General features: G+C 35.8%; 1 protein-coding gene across 2 annotated transcripts in view; it reads left to right on the top strand.

Moving 5' to 3' along the window:
* tna (Zinc finger MIZ domain-containing protein tonalli) overlaps positions 1-12,101 on the top strand; it is a 489,296-nt gene that overhangs the window by 285,085 nt on the left and 192,110 nt on the right. The window contains exon 2 of one of the 2 annotated variants that reach the window (XM_081729439.1): positions 2,889-2,981. In XM_081729439.1, the coding sequence (XP_081585565.1) occupies positions 2,929-2,981 (53 nt within the window). In that variant the 5' untranslated portion in view covers positions 2,889-2,928. Of the gene's footprint in view, positions 1-2,888; positions 2,992-12,101 lie in introns of both variants that reach the window. The other variant, XM_081729442.1, reaches the window with a different exon arrangement.

Genomic DNA, 12,101 nt, shown 5'->3' with positions numbered 1-12,101 from the left:
ACTACGATACGAGAACGGTAACCGCTTATACTAAACTTCATGCAATATTTACGTAAATTATGTGATGACAAGCAATACTTCCACCACCATCTTCGTTTCTTGTGTCGAAAACTACCGACTCTTAATAATACATTCATAATTATAAAATTGGTGTACGTTCATCATAAACTCCGAAAATTGTCTCGCTTACGGGATGGCCCTGGGAAGGGAAGGTTCTTTTAGATTTCGTTAATGAGAAAATGAACGTAGGCCACCTGTCCTTTAATGCAAACGAGCATGCGAAATTAAAAGCATAGCTAAACTTTTATACGTAGTAATGGTGATTAGGCATACTCTTTCCTATATTAAGTTACGCTAATATACCGGAAATATAGGATTCTAATATATGTAAATTACAAAGTATAAGACGTTCTCTTTTCTGCTATCAGATTATGTAAGAAATTATTGTTATTAAAAGATTTCGGGAGTTACATTAGGCAACTTTCTCCTGTTTTGTGAGATGGGCTGTACGCTTTTCGTTAGGTTTCCAGCCAGAGGCACGTGCTGATAAAAACAAAGTAAAACTCACTTTGTTATGAGGCTTCAATCCTTCTTGCATTGCAGTCATGATGGGTTAAACTTGTTTAATTCGCTTTTTACAAATAGTGTATAATCTGTCAGATATTTAATACACTGGAACCTTGCTGACTGGAATTCGTGTCTGTTCGGATTATCCAAAATTATTCCCGTGGTTAAAAGTATTTTAAATAATTACTCGTAAATTAAAATTCTCAAGACAGAAAAAAAATGGCTGTTTCTCTCTCGCTCGCTCTCTCCCAGTGGCTGATCTAGAAGATAAAAACTGGGGGAAAGGCAGAACCCTGACTATGATAGGTATATCATGCGTTTACTATAAACTTTCAGAAATACGTAAATAATAGCTTAAATTATTTTTGTCACTCAAAAGACTGGGGGGCCTAGGCTCCCCCCGCCCCGGGCTAGATCCGCCACTGCTTTCTCCAACACTTTCTAATCATAAAATGAAGTCAATTTTAGTTATCTAAATCTAACTACGTGACCTATATCTAAAAGATAAAAAACTGTAAGCTTTTTGCTTCTTTTAAGTTTCATGAAATGTATTTTAAAAATGGATAACGGAAACAAAATTATTTTATTTGCTTATTTTGTTTGTCACCTGTGCGTACATTTTTAAACGTAATTTCTTAAGTATATATTATACCAGGGCAGTCAAAAAGTTTCCGGAATTTTTTTGCAGCTCTTTATTGTCACTCGTCTTTAAAGTAGGCATCTTCGAAACACACACACTTGCTCCACTGTTAGTGCCATTGCTGGAAACACAGACAAAAGTCTTCTTTTAGTAACTTACGAGATTCAGCCGTCAGGTTGCTTTTGATTATCTTCTATGGTGACAAAAAGACTATCTTTGAGGCCAGTTCTTCCCTTAAGAGTCTTTATTCCGGCGAAATTAAAGTACCGCTAATTTTACATTAATTTTGTGATATCTTCAAATAGATAAAAGATAATCGAAATGTGGAACAAGAGCGCCCTAGACAATATCATTTTACATGAGAAACCGTTATCACTTATCTGCTTTCGATTTCGAGCCATTTTGAAAATCGTCATTTATTTTCTCGTTTCTAAACAGCTGAAAACGGAAAGCCACTAGGTGACTTGTGATAACGGTACCTCACGCAAAATAATATTGTCTAGGGCGCTCTTGTTCCATATTTCAATTATCTTTTATCTATTTGAAGATATCACATACTAATTACTGTAAAATTAGCGGTATTTTAATTTTGCCGGGATGAAGACTCTTAAAGCGTCACCGTGTAACCTGTTTTAAGGTTATTGAAGTCTCTAAAGCAGATTTCCCCAATTTCAGATGAACTTGATGTTTCCATGTTTCTCGTAGTGTGAAATTACGCCAACTGATCACCAAGCACTCTTCCATTCAGCTACACTACTCGTACACTGCCTGTTATGACCTGTTTGCACTTCTCAAATTCACAATTAGACAATCTAAGGACTGTAGTCGACAAACTCCATTGTCATTGCATCACACATTCCAAAACTAATGACATTCCGGAAACTTTTTGACTGCCCTGGTATACTGGGAGTGGTGGGTTAACCTGTCGACCGGCAAATCATGAGAGTTAGCCCGCGGTGGTCTATATCATACCAGGCCCGTATTTAGGTAAGTGCTATTCTGTGCTCGAGCTCAGGGCGGCAAAATTTAAGGGGCGGCAAAATTTTGGATTTTATTTAAAGATTCATAATAAAGTAATATTTAAAACTAGCAACCCTCAGAGTCCCATGCAAACGCGAAAAAAAAATATGTTAATGTGTTTAATTCGCTCTAATTACAGTACTTACTAATTAGCTAGCTTATCTGATTATTTTTAAAAGTCATCCTGAGGATGAACTTGAACATAATAAAAACTGATACTGTTAAACTCAGCGACCTCGGAAACTATGAATTCAACACTAATATGTCATTTTTGATTCCTTTTAAAATCTCGTCCCCTCCCTGGGGAGTAGAGTGTGACGTTGAAGTTGAATTGGATTAAAACTGTCACTATTCATCTCACCGACCCCAAAAACTGTGAATTTAAATCCAATATTGGTTGTTTTCGGGGGTGGCAAAGTGTGTACGGTGGGCGGCAAGTTATTTAGAGCACAGGGGCGCACAATATATAAATACGGGCCTGTGTTATACTGTCTCTATCGGCCACTGTTATTATTTTATGATTCCCTCTAGCGGACTAATGAAGTAGCCCTCAAACCTAAAAAGGTTGGCCACCCCTGATATTATATACATAAACACACAAGTTATATATAGTAGTTCTATATGATAAGTTGATTATTTTTTTTTTTCCTTTTTTCTGTAGGTCGGTGTGAGAGTTGCCAGGTTGGTGCTTGGGGGGCAGCATGCACCAACAAATGGCGTCAATGAATAACCTCAGCAAGATGGGACCACAGGGGTAAGTAAGTGTGTGTATCATTTAGTTATACTCTCGTCGTTGTATGTCTCTCAGTGTCAAACCGAAGTAGCTCTCTCTCTCTCTCTCTCTCTCTCTCTCTTTAACTATCTATGCATCTCTTTGACTTGCTTTGCATTTCTTGAAAATTATGTGTTCTTTGTATAAAAATCATGAAAATCAAAGTTACCTACTGAAAGAAAAACGGCTTCCAAAATGACATTAGTTCAATTAGAAGTGTCAGCATTCTGCATTTCTTTGCGATACATTACTTTCCCTAATGATTAGTTAACAATGAATGAATTTGGCTGTTCATGTAGGTTGTCAAACCCTTAAAGAGAATAATGCTGAAAATGGATTTTTTTTACCCTGAATGTTATGTGACCCGCCATTCTATGCTACCATATGGGTTGCATACGTAACAGTATTTAAAACCTGCAATTTTGCTAGTAATGAATTTTTCAAAGAGTATTATGTTCGCGTGTATATTGTCATTCGTCATTTACAGTGTAATGTATTTAGATTGTGCGGCGAACGGATATGTGTCCAATATTAGCATTGGCTAAAGTAAATTTGATAAAATTTAAAGCACTAGCTATATATTAATCAGTTTCGGCAATTTTGATCGATTTCATCAGACCCACTATAATATATAGTTAGTACTTTGCTCTGAGTTTTATTATTAATTACACTTATAGATAGCAGTGGCGTACCTAGAGAAGGGGATTGAATTACCCAAGCGCATTACATGCGTGATTTTTGAATACATATCGTACTGCGGGCGATGTTTTTTTTTTTTTCATGTTATCTTGTTGAAAGAAAAGGTTAAAGCTCAGAACCTCCCTTGCGTACGCCAATGATAGATCGAAGCTAATACGAAAAATAAGAAGGTATAATATTGAAATTATAAAACCCTGGCTCTAAACCCTATGAAGGGCTATGGTTGTCCAAACGGATTTTAAGTGAGCGATATGATATATGGGTCGAGAAGATTTCATTGTCGTTATATGTTGCTATATAAACCGGTGTTATTATTATTGTTGATAATAATAGTAACAATTTTACTGGGTGAACAGTAAACATTCTGTGATCAATATGAGAATCGAACGTGGGATCACGCACAGAAAATACGTCTTCAGTTACCGCTTGGATACATGGAGAATCTAATATTTATAAACGTTAATTTCGCTTGCAAAGCTGTAAATTAAGAAGTCAGAAGTTCGTGCAGGGCCATAGAATACCGGTAATTTGAAACATATCCGTTTTCGAAGTTTCAGTTTGAGTCTTGTTGCCAATGCTTATCTGCGTGGATCACTTTCTACTACAGTTATGTTGACAACTACAGAGACAAAGAGCATATTTCTCGATTTTTTTGCGCGTGGCTAACTCAGGTACCTCTGATGCACAAGGTCCCGGAGTTTGTTCCCGCTTTGATCGCACTACAATGCTTTAGATCTAACTTTAAGAGTCTTCATCCCGGCGAAATTAAAATACCGCTAATTTTTACAGTAATTATGTGATATCTTCAAATAGATAAAAAGATAATTGAAATATGGAACAAGAGCGCCCTAGATAATATTATTTTGCGTGAGGTACCGTTATCTCAAGTCACCGAGTGGCTTTCCGTTTTCAGCTGTTTAGAAACGCGAAAATAAATGCCGATTTTCAAAATGGCTTGAAATCGAAAGCAGATAAATGAGTCGTGATAATGGTTTCTCATGTAAAATGATATTGTCTAGGACGCTCTTGTTCCACATTTCGATTATCTTTTATCTATTTGAAGATATCACATAATTACTGTAAAGTTAGCGGTATTTTAATTTCGCCGGGATGAAGACTCTTAAACTGTATGTCTTGTCTAGTGGTTAGAGCGTTTGTCTTTGGTGCACGGGGTCCCGAGTCCGATTCCCATTGGGGGAGCACAAACATTTAAAATGAAATGAAATCATTAAGTTTAACGTCCCACGCTTATGTCCTTTAGGCAAAGGGAAACAGATGATTAAAACAAGTGAATGATGATGGAATAATTGGTGAAATGAAAATGTGCAAGGAAACGAGAGTACCATGAGAAAATCCACAGACACGATATTGTCCATCACGAACGTACTTGGCCCGAGAATCGAACCAAAACTCCCACGCATCAGACGTAAGCGCTCTACCACTACAAAAAATTTAATTTCACAATCAGTACTTTCATTAATTCATTTTCTTTACCTAAACGGTATAAACGTGGGACGTTAAATTAGAAGAAATCATTTCATCTAGTTAGTAGCTTCGCTGCTAAACAAGACATAAATACAAGTCAAAGAACAGGATTTTGTGCCAGTAAATATATATATATATATATATATATATATATATATATATATATATATATATATATATATATATATATATATATATATATATATATATATATATATATATATATAAAATACTGCACATAATGAATTACAGAGAACACATATTAGGCAACTCTTAAATTTTTAATTTTCATTTCTTTATCGATTTTGTTTTGTTTTCCCGTAAAGTTTAGGCTAAAAGCATGATTATCTATCTTATATATATATATATATATATATATATATATATATATATATATATATATATATATATATATATATATATATATATATGTTTTATCGAAGTTCCTGGCGTAGATCATGTAGGTAGTATTTTGCTTCAAATAATATTTTACTTGCATGCATTTAGTTCGAAACATAGTAGCTTTTAATGCAATATTTATATTTAAAAAAAATAAAAACAATAACATATCGTACTGTACTTATACATATATAAATATAAATTTTTTCGTGAAGTAAGTTTGAAGGGAAATTAAAAAAAAAAGAAACAGACACGTAAGAATTTAATTCAGTATAAAAAAATAAGAGGATACAGTGTGTTGCGGGAATGCAACCACGATCACAATTATCTTGATAATGAGTCATGTAACTAATTCAGCCAAAAATTTGTTATTTCATATCGTAATGTCTTTTCTGTGAAGTTCTTATATTTTGCTGAGAAGATCTTATAAATTCGGAGTTAAAAAAAAAAAAAAAAAAAAAAAGTATCGAGAAGTTTTACAGTAACTGTTTTAAGGCAACATTTCGGAAAGTAATCGATCTATACGTTCTTCTTCTTATTATTATTTTTGTTATATGTTAAGCTTATCAACGTAAAATGTTATAACTTTAATCATTCATCTCATTTTTAAAATTTACTCCTTCCAAAATTCACTCCTTCTAAAATTTACTTCTTCCAAAATTCACTCCTTCTAAAATTTACTCCTTCCAAAATTCATTCCGTCTAAACTTTACTCCTTCCAAAATTTACTCGTAAAATTTACTCCTTCCAAAATTCACTACTTCTAAAATTTACTTCTTCCAAAATTCACTCCTAAAATTTACTCCTTCCAAAATTCACTCCTAAAATTTACTCCTTCCAAAATTCACTACTTCTAAAGTTTACTCATTCCAAAATTTACTCCTTCCAAAATTCACTCCTTTTAAAGTCCATTCCTCCGAAAATTTACTCTTTTCAAACTCCATTCCTTCCAAAATTCACTCCTTCCGAAATTCAAACAACGATATAAATTAAATCATTAAATGTCCCCCGATTATGCCTTGTAGCCTAAGGGGTAGTATTTGTGTAGTGAACTTTTACCCGTATTGTTAACGCGTTTCTTATATATATACACATATATATTGCAGTGGTGCCCACCCCCCTCATGTCCCTGACGCACCCCCCCTCAATTGTCTATCCGTAGGTATTCTTCCCTTTTCGATTAATTTTTACACTCCCTTAAACATATTTATATAGATTTTTAACCCCCCCCAAATATTTCAATGACGCAATTTGCGTCATAGCCCCCCTTTGTTGGCACCCCTGTATATTGATATTATGTAAATATAATAAAGGTGTCATTTGGAGGAAAGGGAGGGGAAATTGACCTCGTCCTAAGTTTATAAATATATAAGAAACATAATATACTAAGGAAAAACGTACAACTCCGTATATCGATGGAAAACTCGTATACCTTCCCCCCCAACCAAAACAAAACATGAATTTTTATTTCTGTATTATACCTTGAAATATTTCATATCATAGATTTAGAATATGGTAATAATTTTCAAGAGAGTAGGTAATAAGTCTGTATTACACCGGCATAGCTATAGAATACTTTTCCGCCAGTACTATTGAAATAGTTACTGTGATCAAACAAATAAAGCAAACCAAAATGCTAAGAACAAAGATTAATCGGAGATGATCTGTTCTTGATTGTACGTAATACGTGCTACTTTCACTTTGAGTTTTGAAACTCGTATATTTGGCGTTGAAAAGGTAGAAGACCGGGGAGAAATTCTTTCGCTTAACTTATGATGATTACAAAAGGAATGAGGAGCAATTGCTGAGTCGTCTTGAAGGGGAGGGGAAGAAGAGGGGGGCAAAGGTAGCCAGTATAATAAGAGAATGCAATGTGAGAAGAAATTGCTCGGTTGTCACAAGGGAAGTAGAACATGGAAAGAGGTTGTCGTATGTGACAAGTGCTTTATACCTATAGTATATAGGATCTATATATATATATATATATATATATATATATATATATATATACATATATAAAATGTGCACACACTTAAATATACTTCTTAAAACCGAAATCACAACTTTCATTTCTTGTCGTGGCCTTTGACCTCTAGGAAATGGTCTCCACCTTTCAAGAAATAAATGTATCAACAGCACTGGATATATATAGTGAAAGAAATTAGCAAAGAAAAGCGGTCACTCTCTCAACTTTCAGTTGAACTAATTTTTCATTGTGAATAAATTTACCAGATCATTTTCTCTCTCTCTCTCTCTCTCTCTCTCTCTCTCTCTCTCTCTCTCTCTCTGTCTGTGTGTTCACAGCAACGAAATTAAGATAATTACTACTAGGCTGATGTCAAAATTAATTTATTGGGTACAGGTATATTTAAAGAAATTAAATAAAAAGACCACTCAGCTTTTAATGTTATGCTGACAACTGTGAATGGAATTAAGTTTGTTCTTGAGGCACACTGTGTGTTAGACGAAATGTTGGAGGAACATTCGATTTCACTATAACGCATTTTGATTTTTACTGTTTTCCAACTTACCCATTTGGTGGACAAGACTGTCACAATGGGGACGAGATAGTCGGTTGGGTAACGGGTCATCCTGTAAGGGTTAATTTTGCACGATGGTCTATGCGTCCGCCAGTGGCGGATCTAGAAAGTAAAAACTTGGGGTAGCTAGAACCCACACTATGATAGGTATATCATGAGTTTTCAATAAACTTTCAAAAATATATAAATAATAGCTCAAATTATTTTTGTAACTCAAAAACTGGGGCCCTAGCCCCCTGGTCCTAGGCTAGATCCACCACTGGCGTCTACCAACCACTCCGGATTCAAGCCCCGGCCGTGGTTCGGATTCCGCGTTAAGAGTAGGCACCTTCCTTCATAACCTTCGTGTTATATACGATACAAAACTCGTAACTAGGGCATCACAAGGCCTATTCGGTACCACTTAATAATAACGCAAATATCAAAGTGGTTTAAAATGTTACGCGTTGTTTGTGTTTATTAGCAAGATAAAGATGCTCGAGGCAGGGCCGTAACTTGTGGGGGCAGGGGCAGGCCCGTATCCAGGGAGGGTCTAGGGGGCCGGGCCCCCCAAATTCTTGGTGGTCCCCTAAAAGTTTTACAGTAGGCTTGCAAAAGAACTATAATATGGTGATGAACTATCATATGGTTGGATCGGCCCACCCTAATTTCAACTGGGCCCCCCTAAATTTTGGGGCTGGCTACGGGCCTGGGGACAACTGCCCCTCTCCGCCTTTCGAGGGAGACCACTTTAAGACAAAATTTTCTTACTTCATATATGATACGAACATGAAATTATAAACGAAGCATCAAACAGCTTCACTGCATTACATAAACAAAACAGCACATAAAAGGTAAATAAAGCAAAAATGAGTCTTGGGCCCATTCCAGTAAAAAAAAATGTCTACTATTAGGGGCCATTGAAATAATATTTATTAGCATGGCTTTGAGATTTCTCAATAGTGTCCCCTTAATTAATTTGTTATGTATGAAACGGGCCAGGGGCGTTACTAACGGCCCCGCAGAGCTTGCCATGCGAGAGGGCCCACAAGCTCCGGGAGCCCATTAAAGAGCAAGAGAAAAATTGAAAGAGCTGACCAAGAATTCGAAAAACAACTTTTTCTAGGGACCCAAATACACGTATTAATGCTTGCTCCCCCCACCCCAGAAAAAATCTAATTTAGGCACTGACTCGAGGATAGCGTTGGTGCAATTTCTCTTCTCCTCATCTTTCTGTTTAAGGGGCACAGTGACTCAGTGGCAGAGCGCTTACCTCTAGTGCATGGGGTCACTTGTTCGATACCCGGACAAGTAAGGTTGTGGCGGAAAGCATCTTGTTCGTGGGTTTTCTCGGGGTTCTCCCGTTTCCTCTTACATTCTCATTCTACCAATTCCTTCATCATCATTCACTTGCCTTATCATTCGCCTCCCTCAGCCTAAAGTCCATAATAGTGGAATGTTAAACTGAAATATTTCATTTCATTTCCATCTTTCTGTTCTGTTGCATTCCCATTTTTTTCTGTTAACAACGGGTTTCGAGCATGAATTCTATTCTCTTAATCGAATAATAATAATATTTTTAAAAAAGCAATATACGTCCATATTTGTTAGGGATGCGCACGAGTCGAGATTTAAGCCTGTCTCGACTCGTCTCGAGAAAATGTCTCGATTCGAAAATATGTTTCTGTCTCGACTCGAATTCGAGACGAGATGTCTCGAAATTCTAGTCTAGACAAAATATACGAGTTAAAATATAGGCACACATCAGTCAGAACATTATGACTACCTACCTAATTGTCAGTATAGTCCACCTTTGGCACGGATAACAACGGCGACGCATCTTCGTATGGACGCAATGATCCTTGGTGGGTCGCTGGACAGAGTTGGCACCACATGTGCAGACACACAATAGTTATAACTATAATAAATTACTATAGACTGCCGATTGCTCATTCAGAGAATTTATGAAGTTCGCTTTATCGCGATAGTTTTATGCAAACTAGATAATCAATTATTATTATTATTATTATTATTATTATTATTATTATTATTATTATTATTATTATTATTATTATTATTATTATTATTATTATTATTATTATTATTATTATTATTATTATTATATTTGAAGTACAATCAAATATCACGACATTGATTCAGTTTTAATTAACTGAATTGAGCTGAAAATTAAATCTTGATCTTTAAAGATTAACTATTAATTTTATGCGTTCTGTACCTTTCTGAAGGAATAAAAGCTGGAATTGGTTTCAAGGCTGTTTCTGAGTGAATACTTTCTTCAAAATAATGTTAAAAATTATAGATATTTTCTACACATTCGAGTCGAGAAATACGTTTGTCTCGACTCGTCTCGAATTTTACAAAGTGTGTCTCGACTCGAATTCGAGTCGAATCGAGACATGTCTCGACTCGTGCACATCCCTAATATTTATACAACAAAACTTTCTCAGCACAATAACTTATATTTCTCCGATATAGAACACTTGGACTTCTTATTGTTTCTAGGCGCCAGAACTTATTGGTGGGAGGGGGATACTGAATGTTCGGTGTTGACCAAGCATCATGAGGTAGTTGGAGAGCTATTTGAATAGTTGGTGTATTTCAGTGTAGAAAGCCGCTGCTCTGACTACACATTACGTAGCTGATTATCACATCTGTTGACTATAATTCTTCGTGATTTTTTTGGCGAAATAGAGATTAATTGAGGACTTCAAATGACGATCTGTATATAAAACAAAAAGTCGTAAGTAGGTAGTTGTTGTATACAATGTATTCCCTAATAATTCTCAACATATTCTTCTATTCTTAATTTCTAGTTCTTTATAATGTTTTATGAACCACACGGAAAAGAATTGGTCACCCTATCCCTGATATACTGGATTAATAGCCTACGTTAGGATAAATGGGCTAAAACTTGCCTTCGAGAAGAACACACAGACAGAGGCACATAGTCTAGAGTTGGCCTCTTTTTCGAAAAAAAATCTTTATGCCCTTTATTCTAAAGGAGACGATGTTTAAAGCAAGTAAATTATGATGGAAATATTGGTGGAATGAGAAAGTGGGAGAAAACGGGAATACCCCGAGAAAACCCACGTACACGATGTTGTCCACCACAATCTTACTTGGGTGGGGATCGAACAAGGAACCCCGCGGACCAGAGAGAAGCACTCTACCACTGGGCCACCGTGCTCCCCAAGTAAAGAGTTGAATGTGTACATTAGGATTAGTGGCGTACGCAGACTTTCATCAAGGGGAGAAATTGTTCAAGCTTGCAAATTCATCTCGTTTCAGGATTCTTTTTTCTGTATAGTACATATCTCAATATGCTAAGTGTTTATATGCGTCGTCGCTTCCGGGAAGAAGAGTCAAAATGCCTCCATCGTTTTTCCCTCGAGCCAACTCATTTTTGAAGTTTTGGCCACGTTAGTTCATTGATCTTGAGTGCCATAATAGCGCACGGTATATGAAAAACTACGAGGGAGGCAACTGCTTTATATATATATATATATATATATATATATATATATACAGTTGAACAATTTGTTGTGTGCTACCGCTGAAGAGCGCTAAACGGATTAGTATCTAAGTGTTGGCTCTTGAATAGGTATTTCGTTTGATTCTTCTGCTTAGTTAGAAGCAAACATCCAGGTAGTTAAGAAGTTAAGTGCTTTATACATTGCTACATTGCGTGGTTCAATGAACTGTTTCTTACATGGACCGATATGTTTTCTTTTTCTTTTTTTTTTTTTTTTTTTTTTTAAGTTTCTCCCCTCCCTGGTCTTCTCTTTCTTCAATTCCTTTGACTTTATATATATATATATTGTATTTGTGTGAACTTCTTTTTTGCCTCGGGGTTCACATACACATACACATACACTCACTCGCAGAGATTTAAAACTTCTCCTTAGTCGCTCACTTCAATTGCGTACGCGTACTTACGGTTTACTCGCGGAATTATGTACGTTCACACTTGAAGCAGTGT

Source organism: Thermobia domestica, chromosome 10 (assembly GCF_964235325.1).
Source record: "Thermobia domestica chromosome 10, izTheDome1.hap1.1, whole genome shotgun sequence".
Taxonomy (NCBI): domain Eukaryota; kingdom Metazoa; phylum Arthropoda; class Insecta; order Zygentoma; family Lepismatidae; genus Thermobia; species Thermobia domestica.
This window is presented reverse-complemented; position numbering and strand designations above follow the sequence as displayed.